This window comes from Oryzias latipes, chromosome 17, assembly GCF_002234675.1.
Source record: "Oryzias latipes chromosome 17, ASM223467v1".
NCBI classification, from domain to species: Eukaryota; Metazoa; Chordata; class Actinopteri; order Beloniformes; family Adrianichthyidae; genus Oryzias; species Oryzias latipes.
Window position 1 is genome coordinate 6482974 of NC_019875.2, and position 27557 is coordinate 6510530.

At 43.8% G+C, this 27557-nt stretch overlaps 2 protein-coding genes across 4 annotated transcripts in view; one reads left to right on the top strand and one right to left on the bottom strand.

Moving 5' to 3' along the window:
* Positions 1-4930: 4930 nt before the first annotated feature.
* On the bottom strand, positions 4931-13567 carry LOC101164924 (gamma-interferon-inducible lysosomal thiol reductase). The gene is made up of 7 exons (XM_004078668.4): positions 13221-13567; positions 11111-11299; positions 10908-10982; positions 6651-6737; positions 6424-6576; positions 5214-5282; positions 4931-5140 (listed from the first exon to the last, which is right to left on the bottom strand). The coding sequence occupies exons 1-7, from the start codon at positions 13335-13337 to the stop codon at positions 5072-5074; spliced, it is 759 nt and encodes a 252-aa protein (XP_004078716.1). The 5' UTR covers positions 13338-13567; the 3' UTR covers positions 4931-5071.
* Positions 13568-14814: 1247 nt separating this feature from the next.
* The window catches only part of LOC101161507 (microtubule-associated serine/threonine-protein kinase 3), a 40375-nt gene continuing 27632 nt past the window's right edge, over positions 14815-27557 (top strand). For 2 of the 3 annotated variants that reach the window (XM_011486154.3, XM_011486155.3), the window contains exons 1-3: positions 14815-15153; positions 25104-25186; positions 25546-25621. In XM_011486154.3, the coding sequence (XP_011484456.1) occupies positions 15068-15153; positions 25104-25186; positions 25546-25621 (245 nt within the window). In that variant the 5' untranslated portion in view covers positions 14815-15067. The remainder of the gene's footprint in view (positions 15154-25103; positions 25187-25545; positions 25622-27557) is intronic. The other variant, XM_023964816.1, reaches the window with a different exon arrangement.

Below are 27557 nucleotides of genomic sequence, written 5' to 3' on the forward strand. Positions count from 1 at the left end.
GCCAGATGTGTAGCACACTTCACATAAACACACTTTGATATCATATCTGGAATTTTTGTTGATCTTAGCTCTTCAGACTCAGACACTATTACACTGAACACAGCTGTAGTACTCTCAGTATTTAATTTAGAGTTCCCATGTGAACGTCAGAGACAGGAAGCGGTTCTCTGCTGTGACAGAATCTTTTTACCCGACTGGTCCACCGTCCCATAAACACATCGAACTCTGTGGATCTCTGAGCTAAACAGCCAAAACAGCTCAGTCAGTTATTCTGAATGTAGCCTCTAGAGTCTGGTATGATTGAAGAAAAAACATGATTTCAATAACCCGTTGCTAATTATCTGTTTTAATAAACAAAGCATTCTCCTCTTTCAACAGAGAAAAGTAAAGACAGGTTTCATCAACTGTCATGCAAACGTAGCGCTCTACTGATGGTTTGATAGCCAGTTTGATAACAGTCAACTTTGTTTTATCCAGTAAGTAAAAGCAAATATAGAAAATACTTGAAAATATGAAGCAGGAAGCAAAAAAAGGCCAACTTTTGTTTCTTAAATAGATGAAAATTAAAGGAATCTTACCTCCGTAGAGGCGAAAAACTTGGAGTTGTTTCTCCTCATTCTCTCGGCTGTGTCAAGGGAACAAGACAACTGGAAGGAAATACCAAAGAGGACGATGCACGAACCTCATCTAAGATCAGATACAAGGCAGTGTGTGCCATGATTGCTGCGCTGTGCTGGCACATGACGGAAACTACATCCCGCCTCTCTACAGCCCAAACCCGTCGGTTTATTCAGTGACCCCTCACTGGAGCATGTCTAAGGTTTCTGTCTTGCTCTTACTGCTTCTGGTCAGAGAAAGCTTTAGCCATCGCAAATGAATGCAAGTCTTCTAAGTAGAAAAAACAAAAGCTGTGGATTTTACTGCTGTGACAAACAGTTGGAGCCACCAGAGAGGCAGGACATTATCCATGTGTCTGTCTGACAGCACAATCTGCTGATCGTCCAGCAACCAAACATTCTGGTTGAACTGGCAGATTCAGCTTCTAACAGCAAGCCTGGTTCTTGTTCTCCAAACTAGTTAACATCTCTGTCCATGTGGACCATGATAAACACAAGGAAAGTAGAAGCTATGACTTGGAGTAACCTTGATTTATCTGATGCACATTCACGCAAAGACCATCGCCGCGTCTCATGTTTGACCCAGAAGCTGCAGCTGAAAATGGTTCTGACCCAAACTTCCTTCACTCGTTTTAAAGTCACAGGTCACAACCTTTGTAAAAAACTATGACTGTTTGGTGTTTTCAGCATTTGATAGGGAAATTTTAAAATGTTTACATTGCATGTTAAAAATAAAGAGAGCACCGGTCCCATGATAGTGTGGTTCTGTCAAAAGTTGCTGTCTAAATACAACAGAATAGAGTAGAATAGAACTTTTTGCATTTCACAAAAACAAATTTGCCCAACATTGAAATTGGTTTTATTTATTTTTCCTAACTTGTCCAACAGTTAAGCAAACAGATGTTGTGTTACTGTTAGCATATGGGGTTATGGATCTTCTGACACATGAGGAGTATATTTGGATAAACTCCTTTTGGATTTGAGGCTAAATTTTATCTATATTAAGTATGTTTGTATGCCTTTTTTGGTTAGACCGGACGAAACAGAAGACAGAAAAGAAATGGGGGGGTTTTGAAGGAAATAGGTGGAAGATTAATCTAATGTGTGTGTGTGTGGGGGGGGGGGGGGGGGGGGGTTGAATCACAAAGCAACAAGATTCTGGAGATTTATAATTGTTACTGTTAGGTGTAGATGTTTGTCAAAAGTCTAATCACTTATTAGGGTGATGGGGGAGGGGTCAGCCTGCAATGCACTTTGGTGGGCGGAGCTACTTGGCAGTGGCCCCCCCCCATGGTTGCCGCATGGAAACGGGATCCCCCCCTCTCTCGGTTCTAATTGCACCTTAGATATGTAGGAATCTTGGTAGGGGTGGTGTTCTGACATCACTGTCAGCAAGCAGCAGATGTCTTCTCAGTGCCCAACCCGCAAATTTTAACTGCACCTTAGACATTTAGGGCCCCTTGGGGGGGAGGGTGTTTGGACATATACACTCCAAGACACACACACACGCTCACAAACACACATACATTACACAAGGAAGGTGAGACCTCTGGCCATCTGTCCCCTACCCCATCCCTGGAGGGGGGTTCCAGGCCCTTGGCAACGGTGGCCGAGTTCCTTGGATGCTGGCTTCCTAGGTCCGGCGGCCCTCTCTCCACGCAGGGAGAGGGATCCCTGAGTTCTCTGGCACGACCAAGAGCCAGGGATCACATCTGTGAGTCCGTGTCCCTGTGGTGGGGGTTTGGTCCTTGCCCTCTTGCGCCCTTGTGCCAGCCTTCTTCAAATTTCCAACTGTGGGTGAAGCTGGTCGGGCCATGTTTACAACACTCCTTGTGGACACTCACCACTCTTGGACGTCTTTCTCCTGGGCAGGGGTGGCTGGCCCCTGCCTTGCTCTCTCCTTGACCAACCGTGGGCTGGGTGGGGGGCTGCCTGGAGCATGGAGCAGGTCTCCCTTGGGGGGCCCTGGCCCTTGCCTGAGGTTAGGATTGGGGGGAAGCTCAGAACTCCTGGGTGGTGGTGGGCTGCCGGTCTGGGGGTGCTCTCCTGGGGCAGGGCCCCACCTTGGGCCCTCCAGGCGCGGCGGGGGGGCTGCTCCTCTGGTTGGGCTGGAGCTTGCACTCTCTGTCCCCCGATGCCTCCCTGCTCTCTGGCTTTGGGGGCCCCTGTGGCGGTCCTGCTGGCCCTGGCCTGGGTGGTGGGTATGATCACCCGGAGGGCGGTTGTTCTGTATCTGCTACCGTGTGGGTGTTGGGGGGTTACTGGCTGCTGCTGCTGCTGTGGTGGGGGTCTTGGTGTAGGGATGACTGTACACTCTCCCTCCTTCTTTTTACATTCCACCATCCACCTCAGAAGAACAGAATAACTCACTTGAGCACAGGTGCTATCTCACCTTTACACAAATAGTTTGTGTGATTGAATGAAATATTTCACACTAGTTGGTTTGAATGCATTAGTATGCGTGTGTGAACATTATTTATATTGTGTACATGCGGACTTGTCTGTACGTGAAAATATTTGGAGCCAACAGGTATGTTTAAAACATCTGAGTGTGTGTGTGGACAGGCCCCGCCCCTTCTAGATTAGCATTACATCTGAACCTGACCGTGATGAGTATAAACATCCAGCAACCAGTTGCTCTATGCTGCTTTATGGTTTTACCCCCTTCTATAATCACTCTCCTACCCCCCCCCCCCCCCCCCCCCCCTTCCCTTTTCTTCTTTTCCGTCCGTGCCTCCCTGCTCTCTGGGGGCCTCGTGGTGGTCCTGCCTGCCCTGGCTTGGGTGGCGGATGTGATCGCCCAGGGGGTGTTTGTCCTCTGCCTGCTGCCGTGTGGCGTTGGGGGGGTTCTGGCTGCCACTGCTGCTGCGGCGGGGGTCTTGGTATGGGGATGGTTGGGCACTCTCCCTCCTTTTCACATTCCACCATCCATTTTAGAAGAACATAAACACTCAAATGAGCACAGATGTTAGCTCACCTTTACACCAATAGTTTGTGTGATTGAATGAAATATTGCACACCAGTTGGTTTGAAGGCATAAGTATGCGTGTGAACACTATCTGTTTTGTGTACATGTTGACATTTTTGCAGCTAGCAGGTGTGTTGATAACATTTGAGTGCGTGTGTGGACAGGCCCTTTGAGATTTGTACTATATTTGAACCTTACCGTAATCAAACATCCAGTAAACTTGTTGCTTTATGCTGCTTCATGGTTTTACCCCCCCCCCTCTCTAACATCCCTCTCTCCTCTTCCCTCCTTTCCTTTTCCGTCCGGTCCAACACCAAAGATTTTCAAATATGATTAAAATTAATAAAGTTTGGCCTCAATTTCAAAAGGAGTTTATTCAGACATACCTCTGGTTTGAAGATTAATAACCCCGGTTGTTAAAGTAAAATATGTCCAACACAAGAGGCCTTCAGTTTTCATCTGTCTGCCCGGCTGTTGGACAGGACAAGAAAAAAAATTATTAAAGTTTAGTCTAAATTATAAAAAGGGGTTTATTCAGATAGACCTCTGGTATGTCAAAAGATTCATAACTCCTGTTGTAACAGTAAAATATGTCCAACACAAGAGGCCTTCAGCTCTCCTCTGTTTGCTCAGCTGTTGGACAGGACAAGTAAAAACTGTATAACATGAAATCATGTCATGAAATACAGCAGCTGATGGCCAGACTAAACTAAACTGGACATCCCTGACCTTAGAGCCTCTTTCTCTGTAAGGACAAACTAGAAAGAAGAAACCTCATGGTGTCCACATGAAGGAGGGATCCTCCCCAGGACAGACAGTAGCTGCAGTTTTTTGTTCAGTAAACTACAAAAAAAAAATGGCTTGTAAACTGTTGCCTTAATTTCTTCAAGTAATATAAAAGAAATACGTTTTAAAGTGAGCAGTAAAATTGTCTTTTGGATCTGAATTGTTAATCCTCTTTAACCATTACCATCCCTTACCACGTCCTCTGACAATCCATTGGGTAGAACTGTAGCTTCCAGCCGCTCATGGCTCTCTGCTGCTTTGTCGGGTTATTCTGTGTAGCCGACATACTTTTAAGATCCAGAAGAAAACTGAAGCTCTACTTTCTTTGTGGTTTTGGATCCTCCATGACTTCACAAACCATCATTAGAAGGATGGTGGGGCTTGAGTCATTGTAAACCAAATTAAAAAAAATCAAAATCATGTGAAGTAACCACCTCCAACCTCCATGTAGTTTTCTGTTTCACCATAAATGACAAAAGGGTAACCAACATTTAATATTTGGCGCCACCTTGAGGTTTTCTCGCCAAAGTGAAGACAGTGAGAGACCAGATCCAGCAGGTTGTTTTACCAAAGTAGCATGTTTGTTCAGTTATGACATTCCATAAAAGACAGTTTGGTGTTTCTCCAGTACAAAAGTCAAACAGGAACAAGTAGAAGGTGTTCTCAGCCAGGAACTGTGTGCAGCGTAGATGCAGGCTGCTCACTTGTTGATGCAGTAACTCCTGGAGTGTTGTGTCTGGCTCCCCCCACAGGCCGCTGGCTTTGGGCCCTGAAACAACAAACTTGTTTAGATCCTACAGATTCAGTTGAACCATAACAGAGCATTGTTAGCGACAGAATACCTTATACAAGCTGCAAACCAGACTGAAAAGTGACGTTGAGGCCTTTTGCTGCAGGTCGTCTGAGTGTTCCTGCAAAAGGACAGAAAAAAAAGCAGCTGAAATCAGCTGAACGCCTTTCTTCTGCATGTATGGAGCAGCTGATCCACAAGCTACTTTATGTTCTCTTTGGTACCCAGTTAAGGATTGACAAAGAACGTTTTCCACTCGGGGAAGCATGGCTACATTAGAGACTTCAGACAAATAAAATGTTCATAAAGCGGTCGCCCTCCAATCATAAGTTTGCGGGTTCGATTCCCGCCTTGCCCACCCATGCGTCGAAGTGTCCTTGGGCAAGACACTGAACTCCACCTTGCCTCTGGTGGAAGGTTGGCGCCAGTGTTCGGCAGCGGAGCCGCCACCAGTGTGCGAATGTGTCCGTGACTGGAAAGCACTTTGGGCCTTCGAGGAAGGCAGAAAAACGCTTTATAAGGAAGCGCCATTTACCATTAAGTGCTTTTATTCAAATAACTACACACCCGATCCGATCACGCGGCTGATGACTCGATCCAAACGGGATGATGTCCCCCGATCAGTATTGGAATATTTAATTTATTAATATTGTGACCAGCGCTTTATCTTTCAGACTTATCGTTCCGGATGGACACTCCACCAGACATTTACGTGAACGGATGACGACATGTTATTGCCGTAAAGCGCAGCAGACCATGGCAGCAGTTCAAGCTAGAGGCTAACTAAAACAGCTCAGTCCAGCTAGCAGCACATTTCCGGGATCTGTGCAGCAGGAGTCCACATCTTTTCACATTCTGCCCCTCCCTGACAGACTCCTGGTTCCAAACCAAGCGACTGTTTCTGGGTTTCTACACACATTTGTGGCTGTAACCATAATGCAACACAGTGTTGAGAATCTTAAATCTTTGAATCAAGTACAACTGGTTTGTTGTCGGAAATGTAATCCACGTGGCATGAAAACTTGGCTGTGATTGGCCGGTTTTTAGAAGACAGGCTGGTGCAGAACCTGTTTGGGTGATGTCATGTGACACATACACGCCACATTCCTGCTGGGAGAGCACGCCGACTCAGTTACATACTTAATGGGGTTTGTAGCTACCAGTGTCACGGATTCTGTGCAGATATCGTTCAATTTCTATTTTCCATTGATGCATTTTCTTCAAAAGGTCAGCGGGGTCACCAGAGATGTACTCTGACTTACCCCATTGATGGTCACCCAGGGCACATACTGGTGTGGCGGCTTCAGGCCCGCGGTCTGAAGGGCATTCTGATGCATCAGCTGGTTTCCCAGGTCTCCCTTCACGCAGCCGTTGAGTTTGTCCATGCTGAGCTGAGGCTCGTACACCTTCAGACACTGCAGGCAACAGGCGGCCATGAACAAACACACCTGAACGCATGAGCATACACAGACACACACACAGTCCTTACGCTCTCAACTGAGCCCAGAACGTCGGTGGACGACTCCATACAAAAGATGATTGGGAAGGCCATGTTCGTCATGTTCAGTAAACAAGTCTGTAAAAGAACAAAGCAGACCAACCAGAGGATCGGTGGTGTCGTTACATGCAATCTGAGATAAACAAAGACAACTAGGGTTGGGCGATGTCCCCTAAATTGGCAGTTGACGATGTTTGCAGTCAACCATCGGGATGGACGATGGTATCGTGGGGGGGGGGGGGGGGTAATTTTTCGTTATTATATAATTATTATTCGTTATTTTACTTTATTACTTTATTTTATTTCCCAAATAATGAATCATCCGCGATGATCCAGTGTAAACTGAGGGAAGTGACTTTAACAAAACAAAAACAAACAAAATAGAAAAGAAGTAGTCTGCTCCTGCACTCAATTAGTTGGTCAGGTGGAGCGGTGGAGCGAGCGACCGCATCTGAGCAGAGCAGACGGACTCATAACTTTGAGTTTGAGGGGAAGATGCTTTGTTACGTGTGGGAGACTAAGGACTGTGATCCGTCCTGCAGCTCTACGTGAACGAGCTACCGAACTCAAACCGGGTGTCCCGGTAAAAGTGTGTGTCCCGGGCGGAGCTCGGTCGGACCGTCAGGTCATACAGCGGCTGGGGCGGTGTGTGGCACAAATGATGCCCAGTCCTTAGAAACCATTCAAACAATCACCTGGATTTTTGTGTTGTTTTTTCGTGTCCCGACAAAATAAAGGCTGATGTTATTCCCACATATTTACGTGCAGCCAAGATGCAGACTATCCCGCATGGATTTATGTTCACCCAAGCAAAAGTTGTTAGCCCGTGTTAGCATACTGCTAATAAGTTAACACGGGATACTTTCCGGCTCAGTTCTTCAACAGAAAAAGCGCTGATGACATGGATTAAAATTAAAATTACACCGATCATAAAATCTTTGCACTGGCTCCCTGTCAGCTTCAGGATTGATTCTTTTAATAGTTTTTAAGACTGTCCATGGCCTAGGTCCTTCTTTTATATCAGATTTGCTTTTAGATTATGAACCTCCCAGAGCCCTAAGATCCTCAGGCGCGGGCCTGCTGATGGTCCCTAGAGTAAAGACAAAAAACCACGGCGAGACCTCGTTTAGACACTACGGACCTCGTCTGTGGAACAGCCTGCCTGAGGATGTGAGGACCTCATCCTCTGTTGAGGTTTTTAAAAAGAAACTAAAGACTCATCTATTTAACTTAGCTTTTAATTAGATCTTATATGTGGTATTTTTACTCTTATATTTTATATGCTGTTTTATCAAATATTTATTTGTTTAATGTCTTTTAGTCTTTTTATATTCTAACTTATTCTAATTTATATTTTAGACTTTTTTAGGCACTAAATCATCTTATCTTATTATAATTAATATTTGCATATTTTACCTGTTTTTATATTTTAACTTTCTTATTTTATTACTTTTACATTTTAGACTGAGTGTTTTCTCACCCTTGGCCAGGGTGTTAATGTTCGGGCTCGAAGAGATTCTGTCCATACTTGCCCTCTGGCACCTCTTGTTCCGACTCCCCGGGCCGCCGGGCCGGTGCGCCCACGTTTGGTGCTCTGGGCCTGGGGGTTGGGGGTCTCTGGGGTGGGGGGTGCTGGGGATGAGTTGTGCTTGTGTTGCTTAGATGCTGACACCCCGGCCAACAGGAGGACAGGGCGGACGGCGCCTTCTGGGTTCTCTTTTCTTAAGCTCTGTTATTTCTCTTTTACTTGTGCTTGTTTTTGTGTGTTTTATTTTGAGGGACTTATTTATTATTTTACTTCATGTGTGGGGTTTGTTTTTATTGTATTCTTGTTTGTTTTTTATGGAAAGCACCTTGAGCTGTCTGTGTGACATGAAAGGTGCTTTATAAATAAAATTAATTTGAATTTGAATTTGAATTCAAATTAAAATGATGAGCGAACAGGCGCTTCATAAAAACCGTAACATTAATAAAAGCACGTTTAGGAGATAATCCCGTATATTACCGAGCTGACGTATCTATGTATGTAGCCGCTGGGCGGAACTAATGTTCTTTTCCGGTATACTACTGCGCATGTGCGAATGATTTATTCCGAAAAGTGTGACCCATGTGAACGTTTTTTCATAAACTGAAAACGTTTTTCTGGGCCCCATCTACACGGTTGGATACAAATCCAACCATTGATCCGATCAAGATATCTTGCACATGTAACCGTGGCTTATGGTGTCGACTTGCAGCGTGGCGGGGGCGTGGCATCACGATGGTGTCTCCCCATCGTGATGTCAGTCACCCATCACGATGGACGATGGTATCGTCCATTGGCACAACCCTAAAGACAACAAACATTTAAATTCAAATAAATTCAAAAAATTGTTAATTTACCTGTTAAGTTCCTACCGTACTAATTGACTGATTACTTCTTCCATTTTATCATTGGTAAAACTAACTTTAGTCAACTTTTGCAGTAGTCTTGAGCACACGTTGTCTAGATATTTGAAGTTCTTGAACTTTAGCCATTGACTGCTTTTTCCTATCCATGTTGAACACGTCCATATTGCCTTACAAAAGAGCTAAATTTCATCTTAAAAAAAAGGTCCACTAAATAACGGGGACTGACATTTTTTCAAGTAAACATTTACAGGATTGTTGCGGGGGGGGGGGGGGGGGGGGGCACAGTGTTTTGGCATGTGAGCTACATGGAACTATGCACCAAGGTCACACATCCAACCTCAAACTTGACGACTTCTACCATAGCTCCAGTCTAAAAGTACTATGTTTATGTATTAATAACTCAAAAACTGCACAGTAAGAGTACACAAATCTTTGTAAAGGCCCGTACATACCGGGACGAATTTCGCGCGCAATATTCGCCAACGTTTAACGCCTCGTGACTAAACAAAGGGCACCAATGTGAGTGTGCACACCGACGCGAAAAAACGCCATGCGTCATAGTGTCACTTTTTAAAAAACGCCTCGGGTTTGTTTGTTTTTTTTGACGCGCCGCGTCTAAAACTATACGACCAATGAGAATGGCGCTTTTGCACACGTGTCTGGAGCTTCTGAAGTTACAGTAAAATACAACTTGGGGGCGCTCAAACACAAAACTGCCTTTCTGAGCACACATACCAGCGAAGAAGATAGACGCCAAGTAGCGTCTACACTGCCGCAAAGAAATAATGACGGACATTCTAAAATATCCCCGAAAACGCTCATGATACATTTTCAGCTCTTGTACCAGTCAATAAAACTCCCCATGTTCTTCTCTTCTCGTAAGTATGGGATGTACCCAAAATCGACGTCTTTTCTGGCGTCTTTCATCATTCAACAGAACAATAATTTCTTCATCGCTGGAACTGGAGCTGGAGCTACTGGTGCTGGAAATATTCATGTTTTCTTTGTATTATTCTGACAAGCGCGTAAATACTTGCTCTCTTCTTCTGAGCGAAAAGCGACTTTAAGAAGTGTAAAGTTGTGCAGCGCCACCTTGTGTACAGGAGTATTTCTGTTTACATTAAGCGCCATCTAATGTCAGGAAATGAAATTGCATGTTCGCTCGGCTCATCGTCAGCGAAAATCGCCTGGGTGTGAACACAAAAAACGTGTTGAAAAACGCTGGCGAATAGCGGCTGGCGAATATTCGTCCCAGTATGTACGCGCCTTAAGGAGAAAGCTTTGTGGTGTGTATACATATTATTTTGTAGTAATACATCATTAGAACTGATGACGCCTTGGAAGTAAAAAAGCTCAAAGTGAGGAGAGATTGTCACTCAAATCTTAATTTTTTTTTATTTAAATTTTTAATTTTTTTTAAACTCCATGATATACAAACAGACGACAGATCCTGTGCTTATTGTTGCCACACAGCCGCGTGCCAACCGCCCCAGGTTGCCGCCCCTCCAGTCTGTAAGGTAAGGGATACAGCGTGGCGTGCTGTTCCTTCTTGTTAGTGAACGGGTGCGAGGAGGGATGATCCCAGGGAAACTGTGGAGTAAGGTTTGGGTATTGTGGGAGGCTATCAATGAGAATGTTTCTGGATGGCTCAGAAAAGCTCCTGTTTTGTTTGAAGTTAGAGCACTAACTAGCATTAAAATAGAATTGTTAGTTTAATTTACTACAAGTCCTAATTAATTAATTGCATAAAAACATAATCACGACAGCACTAATTTGACAGTCATGTTACTCAACTTTAACTTGCAGTGGAAACGTTTTGCCACTTTCAGTATTTTGCTCATGTGGGGTGAAATGTACCTCGATCAGGTTGCCCTGGCACTCGTCTTCCCCATGCTGGCACTCAAAAACATACTTCTGTCCCTCTGTCTTTTCCTGAAAGTGTAGACAACAGATGCAGTTCAGACGGATGGTTGAAAACAGATTTTGATCTGTATTTGGTCTGACTCTACTTCTAAAAAAAAAAAAAAAATCTATCTTGGCCAAATGGTTTAAGTATTTACCTGTGCATTGCCAAAGGGCACCAGGTGGACAGTCATGATGTCATTCAGCAGGATCCAGGTGGGCATGATCATTTCCACCAGAAATTCCCTGCAGCCTGGACACAAGCTCTCATAGTAAAGCCCCACCTGGACAGGCTCAGCTGCCAGACCAGAGCGGCTGGCATTCTTCTCCAGGCACTGCTTCAGGACCTGGGAGGAGGAAACGCAGGAGGAATGATGACATTCACATTTCACGACAGAAAAAGCATCCATCCATCTATCCGTCTGCTGTCCATCCATCCACCCATCTGTTGAGAGTCATGCTGGATAATTGTTCAGTTTTGCTCCACACAATTTTGGCAGAAGTAGAACTCTGAAACGGCTTTTCAAAAAGGTCACACGCCCTTTGAGACATCTAGGCTGCACACCACTTCCACCAACGACCCTGTTTCCTTAAACAGATTTCAGTCCTTCGAGTAAAAACAATATGAAAACCATAGACAGTCCATCGTTTCTTACCACCAAAACACATTACTTATTAGGGGCTATTGCAGGGATCTGAATTCCAGAAACAAAAAAAAGTGTAGAAATATTTGTGACGTCACAAATTGCTGATTCGAGATCCTAACTATAAATTTACACGAGTAAAAATCCCCTTCAGACAATGGAATTATCGCTGTAAAGTCCAGAATAATGATGGATTTTAAGTACATAAAGTGAGTAAACTGAACGCACCACTGCTGCCGAGAGCAAATGGATCTTCAGAGTAAAGTTGTTGTTTTTTTAAGACAGGGACAGCATGGATTTATAGAACATACATCTAAATATATAAGATTAGAGCATTTTAGGCTAATTTCCATCCAATTGAAAAAAAGTTAACAACAGAACATTCCCTCTACAACAAAACGGCGAGCAATATCAGAGCTACCCAGCCGTACAGTTTAGATCAGAACAGGAAGTACCTGCTGGTTCCAGGAAGACTCCCATGGAGGAATCAACAGCTGTTACTCAGTCGTTCTATTGGTCAGAATAATCATTCTGGATCTGATACCTTTTTTTAAATTCGTCTTGATAATCCTCTTTTTTTTTCATGATATTTTTTCTGCATCATGAGATGCCCGCTGGCCCCCCACCTCCAACATTCGAAACATTTGACGGATTCTCTCGAGCTGCTTTGAGTGGAAGGGGTGTGGCCTACCATCACGCTTCCTCATGATTGGAGACAGTAGTTACCATAGAAACGTAGACTCAGACCGACTCCGACCAATCACCGTCGGAAAAAATGGCGATGAGTTTACTTCAATTGGCTGGAGCCGGATGTAAGGTATTTTCTTTGGGTGACATCAAACCCGCTCAGTCCAGTTCTGTATACAGTCAATGGTTACAACTACAAGCTTTTTTAAACTGCATCTTTTCATCTGCTCCAGGTTCATAATGATTTGAATAAAGAAATGCTCAGAAATGTTATTTTACCCTATACTGTGTGGTTATGGGGCCTCCAGCACTGGAATAATGCCAGAATATGTGAAAAACACCGTTTTCACTGGAGCGTCTTTCAGAAACAATGTGATGATGTTTTGCACTGAAGCGCTGAGAGAAAAACCACACATGCATAAGGAAAACGGGCAAAAAACACGTGACATCCAGCGAGTCACCCGGTGGGACAAGGCTGGGAAGAAGGAGGGGGGGCACGTCCGCGGGTCTATCAGCCCTCTGCTGATGACGCAGCAGGTGTGCACAGGTGACCTCCATTTAGCCCTCCGCCTGCCTCGTCTGCACAAAACTGCAGCTGTTAACACAACTTTGTGTTTCTTTTTGCACAAATGTTCAATGTTATTGTTCTTAAACAGTGAATCCCTTCTTTAGATTGCTCTAGTCTCTAACAGCAGGAAGGTTTATGATTTTGATTTGGTATTAAAAAGTATTACTCAGTATTACTCGTTTTGGCTTATTTTGTCATAGTTATATTTCTCCTGGGGAAACAAGAACAAAAGTTTGAGAACCACTGCTTTAATATCACAACAATATAACAATAATGTTACTATAATATCACTACATTATCACTGAAATCACAGCAGCACATACAGCCTCCACGCGAAGGTACAGACAGAGCGTCACCGGTTTCACTCACCCCGCACTCGGTGGCCGCGGTCACGGACGAGCACCACTCTTCCGGCGGGTACGGGCAGAGGCAGCTCCCGAGAGGCGCGTGAAAAGCCGCGAGGATGAGTATCAGGACGCTCTTCATCTTCACGTACGGTCAAAGTCTACTCAGAAACACAACTTCTACACAAGGCGGTTCAGAAGAAGTAGCGAACTTCCCCATCCGGCTGCAGCCTCTGATTGGCTCTTCTTTGATTGCGTCACCTGTTACTAGGATACACATTTTTATCTGCTTTGGAAGTTTAAGTTAACCTGCTAACCATGCGGCGTTTGAACTAAAAAAAAAAGGTTGAAAACTATGGAAGCAAATCTGTAGCATAGTTAAAAATAAATAAAATAAAAGTCAAAACCAGAAATGCTTTTTCCTTGACATGTTAGGAGATTGTGAATCTGGTTTGTTCCCCATGGGTTTTCAAATGGTCAGACTTACTGATGTCAAGCCAAACCCCAACAAGATAACCCTTCTCAGTCAGTGGGCTGGCCTCACCCAGTCCTCCAGTTTCTTGCACCTTGGACTCCTGCTGTTATGAGCATCCCTCACACAAGAAAGTAAGCCCCCCGCCCCGACATTGTCCACCATTGTGGTTGGACATGTAACTCTCTTCTCATGTGCAGAGACTGCTGCTCCACCTGCTGGCCCATGACAGTATTGCTCGCAGAGGCTCCTTTTTCCTGTAGTCCCAAAATGAACCTTTTTTGTGCTTTAGCCTGTTCATTTTGTTGGGGTCCATATCCAAAAACCCTGTCAGAAGGTTAGCCGCAGTTAGACGGAGAACATGTGTGTGAATCAGTGGAAGAGTGAGGTTACGGGGAGAAGAGATGACGAAGTTGGAGGGTTTGGAGTCTCTAGGGTCAACAGTCCAGAGGAATGGATGGAGTGGAAAAGAAGTGAAGAAGAGTGCAGGCAGGTTAGAATGGGTGGAGAAAAGTGTCAGAAAAGAGTTTCATCTCAAATGAAAGGAAAGGCGTAGACATGTGTGGTGAGAGCAGCCATGTTGTTGGACCTAGAGACACTGAGGAAGACAGGAAGCAGAGCTGGAGATGAAGATGCTGAGGTTCTCTTTGGGAGGGACCAGGATGGATCAGGAATGAGGACATCAGAGGGACAGCACATGTTAGAGGTTGTAGAGATAAAGTCCGACTTAGATGGTTCAGACACGACAAGGAAGACATGAAGGTAGCTGCTGGTAGAGGATGCAGAAGACAGACGGAGGAAGCTGATTGGCTGTGGAGACCCCTGAGGGGAAAAGACCAAGAAAAGAAATATCAATGAACTGTTTTAAAGCTTCTCATTGCTTTGAGCGACTGATAAACACAACTGATGTTTAAAACTAATAGGAGCTAATTAAAAAAATGCTCAACCGCTTCGTTGGGCCTCTATGTCAAGGGTTCTTACAGAATGTGACTGGATGACGGTGGTTTTTCCAGTCATTCCGACAGTATTTGAACGCAGCGCGTGTTCCTCCTAGCCATGCTGACGCGCCTGCGCAGTGCAGCTGACGCGGCTGCGCAGTGCAGCGAACAGCGTCTCGCAGCAAAGTTTGCATCGTTGTTCATCGGAAGACGGATCGTCGCTGCGGACGGCGGAGCTCTCCCTGAGGCCGGGGAGGCGTTTCGGGGCGGATATGGGCTCAGAGCCCGGAGCTCCGGCGGTGTTTGGGACCATTTGTCCCCGGAACTGTGTCCGCTGTGAGAGGGATGGCCTAGCCGTTCTCCCAGCCGGAGAAAACTAACGTCGAAGATGCTCGCACTGTTGACTGTACAAAGAAAACACAGCTTCTTCTTCTACTACGTAGTTTAACCGAAAACCTGACAATGTCGGACCAAAACTACTACTGGACCGTTCTGCCGAGCTACAAAACCAGCTTTGTGACTGGAGCCATGATGAAAAGGTCCAAAAGGTAAACGCTAAAGGCTGCTGGTGTTCTGCTGCATGGCTGCTGGTCTTTAAATCTTTGCATTCATTTGCCTGTAGTTTTGTGGAGCACGTAAACGCAGCATCTACTGACTGCATCGTGGTCAAAGGCCCACAATGCTTCACTCTGTCTTACGTCCGCCATCGCTGTTTAGGCTGATTTGACAAACTCTTCCATGTTTCATGGACTGAAGGCGTCTGTCTGTTCTGACATCGATCTAAAGGGTCTGCATCATGAAGAATCAAGATTTTTATAATAACATTCTTCTCTAAAAACAACTCAAAGTGGTATTTTGATCTGAGTGTTCCTCTAAAAACCTGCTGTCTGAGCACCAGTCCCTCCCAATCCACCAAAATGAGTGGGTTCCTCGCATTGTGACATCACAAAGTGAGGAACCCCTCCTTCCAGGAAGAGTCTCTGTTGTCAGCCCCGCCCCCAGACTAACACACACACCCTCTTTTTCCACGGAGCTAGCGATGTTCGGCTAAACTCTTTTTATTTGAACATTAACATCCGTCTTTGTAAAAGTTGGGATGTTTGTTTTCATGGGAGAAACTCAGACACACTGCTGAGGCCGACTCTAGGATGATGTCATGAAGTGGGCGACACCCACATGGAGGGAAAGGCGGAGCCTCAGAGATCGAGTCGTCTTACTTCCTGGTTGGAAAATGAGCTGAAAATAACTCCTAATTCATTAAAAATTGGTTCTTTAGTGTTCTAAAAGTCATATATTTGGATGTAGTTTCCCTGAAAAGCATTAGGAATGGCAGGATGTGGGCCCTTTAAGAGGCATTTCAGTGCTGTCTGGAACTTTCATGTCTATGGTTGATCAAAGGTAGGCCTGTGGTCTTGTCAGAGTAGGAGGGTGTCCTGTTAGGCTTTATGACTCCAGTGATGTACGTTGTTCTAAAGTTGTTTGGCATGGATTTAAACAGAAATGAAGGTTTGTTTTGGGCTCTGGTTACTGCTTCACTCTGATTCCAGGAGCTCTAGACTGTCTTTCCAGCTAACAGGCTCCGCTTTGGTGGCTTGAATAAAGCCTCCTTCATTCCTCCAAACTAACTTTCCTGTCATTTGTGTTTTTTTTTGTATCCATATAATATAGCATTGTAACTAAATATTGTAATAATCCTATATGTGTGGATTTTCCTTGTTGATCTTCATGTTTAGATATTTTTTTTTCAAACAGAAAAACCAAACTTCCATCAGGATTGGTTCTGATTTTTTTGGATTAGTTTTGCATGTTCCTTAGCCTCAGTTCCCTCCAAATCATTTTTATTAATCAGACTTTGAGCACGTGTTATATGTCAGCGGTCCCCAACCCCCGGGCTGCAGACTGGTACCGGTCCGTGGGTCATTTGGTACCGGGCCGTACAGAAAGAATAAATAACTTACATGTTCCGTTTCATGTATTTCGGAATCTGAAACATGTTTTATTTTGAAAAATTGCCCGATTCTCTGTTACATGTCTATTACTTTGACACTCTTGACGCAGGCCAAGGCGCTCTTCTCGGTCACCTGATTGGTTACCGCTAAAATAAAACCCAGGAGCTAAATGAGTAAAAAACAAACGTCTTTGGAAAGTTTCTTTGCCAAGGGGAAAAGGCCCAGCCAGGAGACAGAAGAGGAACCTTCCACTCCCAAAAAAAGAAAGCCACATTTAATAGACAGTACTTCTTTTTTGCACCATGAGTGAGGGAAGGGGAGAGGATGATGACACCCGTGCCATGTTCAACGGCTTGATACATCCCTGTTCCCCCTTCAGCGTAACATTGTTATAATCATTATCCACCTACATTTAAAAGACCGGTCTGTGAAAGTTTTGTGTGAAGCCACACTGGTCCGTGTTGTTAAAAATGTTGGGGACCACTGATCTGTGGGATCATAGTTGCTTACTGTTCTTTGTATAGTCCATACATGAAAAATCATCCATAATATCCAAAGATACACAGTGAAGTTGAGATTCAGAGTAAATGAGGTATGAGCGGGCTTCAGTGGCTGAGGCGGTTGAGCAGGTTGGCGGTTTGAACCCTGCTCCCCCCAGTCAACTGTCGTTGTGTCCTTGGGCAAGACACTTCCCCCTCCCTGCCTCCAGTTTGGCTCCACTGGTGTACGAATGGTCAGAGGGATAGCAGCCACGCCCCCATCAGTCTGCCCCAGGGCAGCTGAGGCTACATCAGTAGTTACCATCACCAAGTATGAATGAATGATGGACACATTGGAAGAACTTTAAATCTAATCTATTATTATTAGAATTAGTGTTTGTATGTATGTGACTGTGTGAGGAGAGGATTTGGCTGCAGAGGCTCACGAGGAATCTTGATCTATAGATCTATACAGACGTATAGTGGATGGCTCACCATCAGCTTCATAAAATGACCCAGCACCAACACATAAGTCACAGAAGCTCAGTTACTACAAAGAAGAATCTGACCATAATGGAGGCAGCTTAGCGGCTGCTGACATTCACAGGAAGTTGTTTCATTCATGTCTTTGCTGTCATGGCGTTCTACTCCTGTCCATCAAAGCGGACACCTGCTGAGGTTTAGTGGACAGGAGGACGGGTTGAACTCTGAACATATGGAGAGAAATTAGACTCAGTCGGATTTGTGCGTGCGTAATTCTTGATTTGTGCGTAAATTAGGATTTGTGTTTGCATATTCTTGCTTTGTTCGTGCGTAAATTAGGATTTGTGCATAAATTTGGATTTGTGCGTGATTTGTTACTCACATAATACGTTTTGTGTATAAGTTAAAAAAATATAAAATGAAAAAAATACAAAATGCAATTTACGTATGCACAAATTAAGATTACAACAGCTTGAAACTACTTACACACACACATCTTTAAAAAACACGCACGAATCCCTTGTTACGCACACACAAAGCCAAAGTTACGCACGGATCTACCGTGAGACTGTTTTCACGTCTCACAAATTCGTCCGTAAATGCTGCGTTTAAATACCAGTGGAATGCTCGGTCATTAGAATTTTCCTATCAGCCTTCCCTTCTAAACGTATCCAGACAATGACTCAATCAATACATGAAGACAGTAGATCAGGGGTCGGGAACCTTTTTGGCCAAGAGAGCCATAAATGCCACATATTTTGAAATGTAATTTCGAAAGAGCCATACAATAATGTAGTGTCCTTTTCTCACACTGAGGCAAGGAGACTAAACCTCTTTTAAAGTTCTTTATTCCGATTACTGGAGACCGCAACAAACGCCGTTCAATTAATTCAGCAACTCCTGAATCTCTCCCGCCGACACGAGAGCGCTTCTCCCAACTTTATATTCCCCTGCTCCCGCTGCAGCCCTCCCATTTCCCTTATTCGGCCCATAGCTGAACCCCATTGGTCCAAACTACCTAACAACAGGCTGAGCGACAGAACTGAGGGCCAATCAGATCTCTGCTTGACGCGTTCAATGAACTCCAGAACTTTTAACGCGGCCCGACAGCCATCCAACTCAGTCCGCGACAATATGTTTAAAACTAAATATACAAGTGAATGTGTGCATTTGATTTAATTTCAACATTTTTAAAGTACAATAAGTCTGTGGATTCTTTTTAATAACATTGTTATGCTGTTGCTAATAAATGGTGAGTATTTCTCGTGGTAGTTTTGCTGATGGTCTAGTCTGGTTGATACGTGGTGAGTTTCTGCTTCATGCAGGCGTTGAGACTTTAAACGTGATCGTAGGTCTGAATGTTCTTTAGATGTGAGACAGACTGCTCACATGCAGACCTGGAGTCAAACACACACTCACACGCTGCAGTGAGTGACGGGCAACGGGTTTTACGTTTTTATAATCCCTGCGCGATTCACCTGCTGCCTGTCCCCACAACACCTCAGCCCCACCCTCTGCTTTCTCCCTCACACATCCCGTCCCCGCATCTGCGCGCTCTTTCTCAGAGACGGGAGCGCGCAGTTTTAGGCACGTCAATTCACAGGTTTCCAGCTGGTACAAACTCTGTGAATTAATAGATAATAGTAACTGATAGCGCTGGCGCAGATTTCTCTCTCTAAGCACTGCTACTACTGCGCGCCTCTGGCATCGCATCGCGCCCGAGGACTGGTCTAATGAAAAAAAAAAAACTATAATTAAAGATTTGTCTGCGAGCCACATGTGACCATCAAAAGAGCCATATATGGCTCGCGAGCCATAGGTTCCCGACCCCTGCAGTAGATGTTAGTGTTGAACATAGAGGCTACTTACTTCGGGGCGTTGACCACCGAGATGGGCCGCCATTCTTCCCGTGACTCTCTCAGTCTGACTGCCTTTGATTTTTCCGGAAGAAAAAAACAGTGCCCCCTACTGGTCGTTCCTGTTACGCATTTTGTATCAATTCGGTGTCTCTGAGAATAATATACTTTTAACATATATATTAGCGTTTAAAAGTGAACGTCATATTCTCAGATAAGAATTTTTATTTTCCTTTAAAGTTTTTTTAAGCCCTGCTACACCCACTGAAGGAAATACGTTTAGAAGGGAAGGCTGATAGGAAAATTCTAATGACCGAGCATTCCACTGGTATTTAAACGCAGCATTTACGGACGAAATTGTGAGACGTGAAAACAGTCTCACGGTAGATCCGTGCGTAACTTTGGCTTTGTGTGTGCGTAACAAGGGATTCGTGCGTGTTTTTAAAGATGTGTGTGTAAGTAGTTTCAAGCTGTTGTAATCTTAATTTGTGCATACGTAAATTGCATTTTGTATTTTTTTCATTTTATATTTTTTTAACTTATACACAAAACGTATTATGTGAGTAACAAATCACGCACAAATCCAAATTTATGCACAAATCCTAATTTACGCACGCACAAAGCAAGAATATGCAAACACAAATCCTAATTTACGCACAAATCAAGAATTACGCACGCACAAATCCGACTGAGTCTAATTTCTCTCCATATGAACATACCTTTGTGTGTTGTTGGACTCAAAACCATCTTTGAAAAAATAAAGACCCACTAGCCGTCACACTTTGGTCTCCGCATTTGAGTGATCGTTTAGGGGAGCGGTGCATTTGTTGCAGTCACAAAATAAAAATCAATAAAAAATAATGTCTAAAGTGTCAGTTATAAGTGGGGCGACTTTAGATACATCTGGACATCCCTGACAGATAAAGCATCGCACACAAATCTACATGCATTGATTCTGTCCCATATAAAGGACTGGATCTCTATTAGGTCATTAGCAGCTCCTCTGTTCTCAGACTCGTTGAATCCCCCAATAAAAAATCTTCAGAAGAAACCCCATTCTTACCATCACTGTCACAGTCTTAAAAAAATGTCAACTTTGACGTTGTGAATATTTGAAACATTTATAATCTTTCTGTCTGGTTTATAACGTCCTTCCTGGCTTTGAGTGCTGGTAAACAGCCAAGTCAGCGTTTTATTGGCCCTGGTCTGGCAGTCAGCATACTGGGTGAAGTAAGGGACAGCAGCAGAAAGTGGGCGTGGCTACCGTCTTCAGGTATTATTGGAAGGAACTGTGAATGTGCTGAGAGAATCTGAATTCTTCCCCTACCCCTCCGGCTTCTCCCTACCCCTACATTTAGCCCTCCAAGTGGAGACTTATGGAAAAATAGTGTCTTCAAATTCGGACGAAATTCCGGACATCAATAGTCGCGCTCCTTTACGCTGGTAGCTCCTTAGCTACCAGCGCTTGGAAAATACAGAACAATATCGGTTTTATAACTTTAAAAGGTCCTGTAAGGACAAAATGTCATTACTTAGGTTTAAATGTAAACTTCTGTGAATCAGAGCACACACACTTGAAGAAAAGCGTCTTTGCTCCACGCCTCAGCATCCTACCTGCAGAGGAATGGCCAGCTCTAAGTCACTACGGTTCCTCCCTAAAAAAAACAGGTTAGGACAAACTAATGCAGCTCCAAATGCCCCCACAGCTGGAGGGGTAGAATTTGGATTCGGCCCAACTGTCATGTGGTAACACTGCTGCAGAAATCTTTTCACATTACATCAAAGTTTTAGCTTGCAGGTTTGGTTTTCCTACAAATAATTTATCTAAATTCTAACAGCATTTAGATATTATATTGAGTGACTCTATAGAGTTTAGGTATTTTAGAAGCTGTAGTTTGCATCATTATTTTTTGACTTAGAAAATGTAATCTTTGGGTAGATTACCAATTTATCAACAATGTATAACTTCAAATTTCTTTTAGATTTTGCTGCAGAGTAAAAAAACCAGCTTGCCACTTGCATGTTCGTCTCCTGGAGCGAGAATAGAGAACAGAAAGTATCTACCAAATAAAAACTATAAATAAATCATCATGAAGCGTACAGTGCTATTTGTAGTCATTAATTGATGATTGAAACGAAATACAACTACTACAAAACTAAGTGGCATAATTCAATCAGATTTCTGTTTCAGCTACTGAAGAACAAAGCAGCAGAGAAAGATTTTATATGTCAAGTCAACACAGCAGCCAGTGAGACGGAGAAAGATAGAAGGCTGCATGTTCTGCACACAGACAAAGGAAAACCCCACAAAGTCTGCTTTAGACACACACCGCCATCATTGGGCCACATCCCAACCCATGTGACCGCGAGCTGGGAGCGAGGAAGCAGGTGCAGAAGGTGTTCTATGGCAGAGTTTAGGGTTCAAGTCCATACGTCAAACGTACACGTTGAAAGTGATCTTTAACGTACATCGCCATCCTTATAAAAAACATCATAACCTAGTAGGGCTGCAGGATATGAGGAAAATGCCATTTGATATGACGATAAAACTTGCTGTCAGGATTTTGACCTTTCCCTAACAAAGAGAAGAACCACACAGGAGATGAGAATTTGTGTTATTCTTCTGCAGAAGGAGAAGCCCCTCTGTCACAGAGGAGTTCTGCCTTCCCAGTGGATCCAGTCTGCTGTTATTGGTGGCCGGGGTTGATAACAGGAAAGTGGGTCATTCAATCAAGCAGTAAAGGAACATCACATCTTGTATAGTCAGCACTTTTTACGTCATTGTTTTCTCACTGAAAGATAGAACTGAGACAATCATATTATGTGATTATAGCATGTCAGCAAATGATAATTACATAACCCTAACACTTGCGATAGATGAACAAATAGCAAAACGGCTAAAATCATTATTTCCATTTCACTGCAACAATTTAAATAAGAGTCAACCTGACTCATATTACACTCCAAATGCCCCTCGTCTACATAGGAGGGGAAATCTAATATACGGGGTTTATGTGATTGGTCAACAACGTGAAGGCGTCCATCTGATTGGTCAAATGCATAAAGGGATTTATTTTATTAGTTTTAAATGGTAAATGGTGTATACTTATATAGCGCTTTTCTACCTACAAGGCCCAAAGCGCTTTACAGTCACAGACCAATTCACCCAGTCACACACATATTCACACACATATTCACACACTGGTGGTGGCTCAATTTAATACTTCAAGCTTCCATAAGATTGTTTTAGCACATTTAAGGTAACCCTTTATTGGAATTATCACGGTCTTTTGCGATACGCGGGTTGCACAGCTTGATATCGCAACGATACATTTGTGATTTAGTGTGCCATAAAACACTTAACAGTGGAAACAACTTTCCAGTCAACTGTGGCCTCTGAATTGTAGGAGGAACTTTTGGCGCAGAGTAAGTTCGCCCCATTTCCCATCACCCATCCGTTTACACGCTCCCCCACTAGTTTACAGCCACTTACAAACCCAACATTACATTACCTGTGCAGCAGTAACATCAGATCTATCCATCCGTCCAGTTCTGATCCAGATTCCAGCTTAGACCAGGAAACAAAGACGTTCATGGATCTATTTGTCTGCAGGTGGAGGATCAGAATGGAGCAGAGACGGACTGTGGTCTGTCGATTGTAGCATCTACAACACTGCTACAAGCTTTCTCAAACGGCGTGTTTTCATCTGCTGCTGATTCACCACGATCTGAATAAAGAATCACTTACAAATGCAGTTTATGTTAAATTATCTTTATAAGTGTCCTCTATCAGAAAAATGCCACAAGAACCTGTTAAACACCCCAAAATACAAGTTTCAATGGAGTCGGTCTTTAACAAAGTAAACTATAAACATTCAGTTTATCAATACACAACTACATGTCGTGTTAACTCTTATTCAAAAGTGCATTAATGCTAAAGCCCATAACATTATGAGGATCCATCCATCATCCATCCATCTTCAGAATCCGCCCAGCCCCTTTTTGGGTCACAGGGCCGCTGCAGCCTTGGCAGAGGCGGGGTAACACTCTGTCGCAGAGCCACACACGCACTCGCATACACAACCAGAGACAACGTAGAGAGACCAATTCCCTATGAAGCATGTCTTTGGACTGTGGGATGAAGCCGAGGCCTCAAAGAGAAGCCAGGCATGCAACTCCACAAACCCTGCAGGACTTGCAAAGTTGTCATATTCATGTCAGTTATATTCAAAAACATTAGATCCATAAAACAAAAATCTACAGACGTCTTTAAAAAAGACAAAAGGTCATTGAAGGTTTCAGTTTGTCATTTGGTTGCGCTAGAAGTGGACAGAATGGCCTGAGGCCTTGTGTCATCATTTCACAGAAATGTCTGTGTTGTTATTCAAAGAAAACGTCCATTAATGCTGAATCTCTGTCTACAGTTTTAGTTCATTCCAAGTAGGGTTGGGCGATGTCCCCTAAATTGGCAGTTGACGATGTTTGCAGTCAACCATCGGGATGGACGATGATATCGTCCGGGGGTGGGGTGGGGGGGGATATTTTTAATTTTTCGTTCTTATATATATAATTGCCATTCGTCATTTTACTTTATTTATTTTATTTCCCAAATAATGACTCATCCGCGATGATCCAGTCTAAACTGAGGGAAGTGACTTTAAAAAAAAATCAAATCAACAAAATAGAAAAGTGGTCCGGTCCTGCGTTTGATTAGACCAGTGGAGCGAGCGACCGTGTCTCTAGCAGAGCAGACGGACTTACAGTTTTGTGTTTTAGGGGAAGAAGGATGTTTTGTTACGTGTGAGAGATTTAGGACTGTTATCCGTCCCGCAGCTCTACGTGAACGAGCAACCGGAATTTAGGAGAAGCGGGTCTCCCGGTAAAAGTGTGTGTCGGGGCAGAGCTTAGAGCGCTGGCTAACGCAGTGTGTAAGCTTCGAAGCAGAAAGGCCGCTCAGTCCTTAGAAACCGTTCAAACATTTGTGTTTCCAGTCGTGTCCCGACAAAATAAAGGCTGATGTTATTCCCACATATTTACGTGCAGCCAAGATGCAGATTGCACCGTTTCACGCATGGATTTATGTTCATGCTAATGTTGTTAGCCCGTGTTAGCATACTGCTAATCCTGGCTTCCGGCTCCGTTTTTCAACAGAAAAAGCACTGACCACACGGATTAAAATGATGCGCGAACAGGCGCTTCATAATAACCATAACATTAATAAAAGCACGTTTAGGAGATCATCTTGTATAATAATAATAAAATAACCGAGCTGACGTATCAATGTATGTAGCCGCTGGGCGGAACTAAGTTTCGCTTCCGGTTTTTAAAAACACTGCTGCGCATGTGCGAATGATTTATTCCGACCGAAAGTGTGCCCCATTTGAACGTTTTTTATAATCTGAAAAAGTTTTTCTGGGCCCATCTACACGGTTGGATTCTAATCCGACCATTGATCCCATCAAGATATTTTGCACATGTAACCGCGGTTTATAGGGTCGACTCGCACCTTGGCGGGGGTGTGGCATCACGATGGTGTCTCTCCATCGGGATGTCAGTCAACCATCACGATGGACGATTGTTTTATTTTTATCTTCATTAAGTTGTCAATATTTTACTTTTGAGGTCTTTTGAAAGTTCAATGTGAACCAAAACGTCAAACACAAGTGAGGATCTTTGTGTTCAGTGTGTTTGTTGTTGTGAAAGTAACACTTGTTCCCTCTTTCCATCCTAGCAAGAACAACAAGAAAAGAGGTCTGGTAGGGACGCCGTCACCCACGCGCTCACGCCCACTTTCACCTCTGCCCGTCACTAAAGGTACCTGGGAAATTTGGAGTTGAATGAAGTCTGCTCACAGAGCTCCTCTGGAAGGAGCAAGAACTAAACTTGGTTTCATTTCAGAATTTGGCGAAGTACCTATTTAAGACTTGATTGTAAGTGGAAACTAAAGCAGACAAACCCTTGTAAAGGCCACTGGAAGGGATTTTGGTTTTCCCTAAATAACTGGATTGAAAAAGCTGGGGTTTTTTTCTGGGATGAGTTGTGACACAGCCTATTTTTGATCAAGCACAGATGGAAAAACAATGCTGTCGTTCATGCAAAGAGTTTTTGGGCTTCAGTTGGCACATAATGACATAAACTCCTCAGATGTTAACAGCTGTGTGTTGCTTCCCCAGCAGGATGCAGTCCTTCGGAAAGCCCCAGAAATGTGTCTGCCAACACTTCCACCAACTCACAGTCTGCCCCCCGCAGGTAAAGTAGATGTTGTTGGAATGGGAAAATTGGGTTTGTTAACAGATGCATATAAAGACTTGATTATCAAGTATAAAAAAAACTATTTAAAGATGAATGTTCAAAGAAAACCCAAACTAACCTAAGACTACAAACATGTAATGAGTTTCTGATGTCACCTATAGAAAGGCTGATGTAGACTGCATTGAACTAGATTTCTGAGGTTGCTGGAGGCTGTCGGTTAGAGCTGACAGAAAATGATAGAGGGTGCAGTGCTTTTACTACTGAAGGGGATTGACCTGCTCCAAGTCTCCATCAGATTTGGAAGAGGAAACATTCTCCTGCCAGGTACAAGTGTATTGGTTTGGAAGAGGTAATGCGGCACAGAGAGGAACGTTGTCAACTTCGAGTTCCCGGTTGACGCCACGGTCTGACTATGCAGAAAGGAAAGAAGACTGACGAACTTGGAAAAACAGCTGGTTAACCTGTAGCAACACTCTAGACCACAGGTGTCAAACTCCAGGCCTCAAGGGCCAGTGTCCTGCATGTTTTTTAGCCAACCTGCCATTGAAGCTCCTTATTGGCTAATCACACCTGATCCAGGTTATCAACAGCAGATGAGACAGGATTTCTGAAAAACCAGCAGGAGGTTGGCTCTCAAGGCCTGGAGTTTGACTGCTCTAGACAACCTTGTTATTACCGGACTAAATCCCCCATACAATGTGCTAGCAGTGAGCCCCAACCACCAAACTGAACCTAGTGAGGCTTTTCTTTCTGGTCCAAAGGGATTTCTCAGGCCTGCGACCCCCTCCCCAGGGAAAGGGAGTCTGATGAACCAGGGATCATCCTAAGGTTTGAGCATTGAAGGCACAAACTAGCTTTATTGAAGCTAGTAAAGAAACTAAGAGGACCTGACGTGTACATGATCAAAAGAAATGCAGAACTTGCCAGAAAGCAAGACAATAGAAGAAATTCAGAACATTTGGGTAATAAACTGCAAAATATTGTAGAACTGTAGAATATTGACTCTTCAATATTCAAACTAAATAGAAAACCCTTTAGTTTGGTGTTCCATTTAGAACTGACCATAGTCTTAAATAGACAATGGAGCAATTCCTGGTCTGAGTAGTCTGAGTAAAAGATCAATTATTTTCTATGGGTGACATCACACTCACTAGGTCCAGTTCCCATATACAGTCAGTCTACACTAAATATGAGACTATATACAGGCAAAAGATGAGTTATGAAAAATCACTGGATTTATGGGGTGGGAAGCTAAACTGTACAAATCAAAAATCAAGACATCATCTTTTAAGGGCTACTGTGACCAGGTATTTGCTACAGGGAGTTCTCAACTGTGGATGTCTCCACCTCAACTTAATCCATTGCACTGAAAGTGCAGTTTACAAGGACACTTAGACCCTGATAACATGTTTTTTCCTTAAAGCCGGTGCATCATACATCAACAGTATCCATGTATATGATCATATATTACATTTGGCACACAAAAGAACATTTTTTGATGAAATATGAGTTTGTTTCCTGAATTAAGACAACTCGATCTCTGAGGCTCCGCCTTTCTCTTCTTGTGGGTACCGCCCATTTCATGACGTCATCCTAGAGTCGGCCTCAGCAGCGTTTTTTGTGTTTCTACCATGAAAACAAACATCCAAACTTTTGCAAAGATGGATGTCCATATTGTTCATAGAAAATAGAAGCGTTTAGCCGATCACTGCTAGCTCCACTGAGAAAGTGGGTGTGTCTGTTAGTCCGGGGGCGGGGCTGGCAGCACAGATTCTTCCTGGAAGGGGCTGTTCCTCACTTTGTGATGTCGCAATGTGAGGGAGGACCCACTCATGTTTGTGGATTTGGAGGGGCTGGTACTCAGAGAGCAGGTTTTTAGAGGAATACTCGGATCAAAATACCACTTTGGGCTTGTTTTAGCGAGGAATGAACA

Coding starts and splice junctions, on each gene's coding strand:
- LOC101164924 (XM_004078668.4), bottom strand. CDS start 13,337: ATGAAGAGCGTCCTGATACTCATCCTCGCGGCTTTTCACGCGCCTCTC. Junction 11,300..13,220: donor CCGCGGCCACCGAGTGCGGG/GTGAGTGAAACC, acceptor TCCTCCTCCCAG/GTCCTGAAGCAGTGCCTGGA. Junction 10,983..11,110: donor TGCCCTTTGGCAATGCACAG/GTAAATACTTAA, acceptor CTACACTTTCAG/GAAAAGACAGAGGGACAGAA.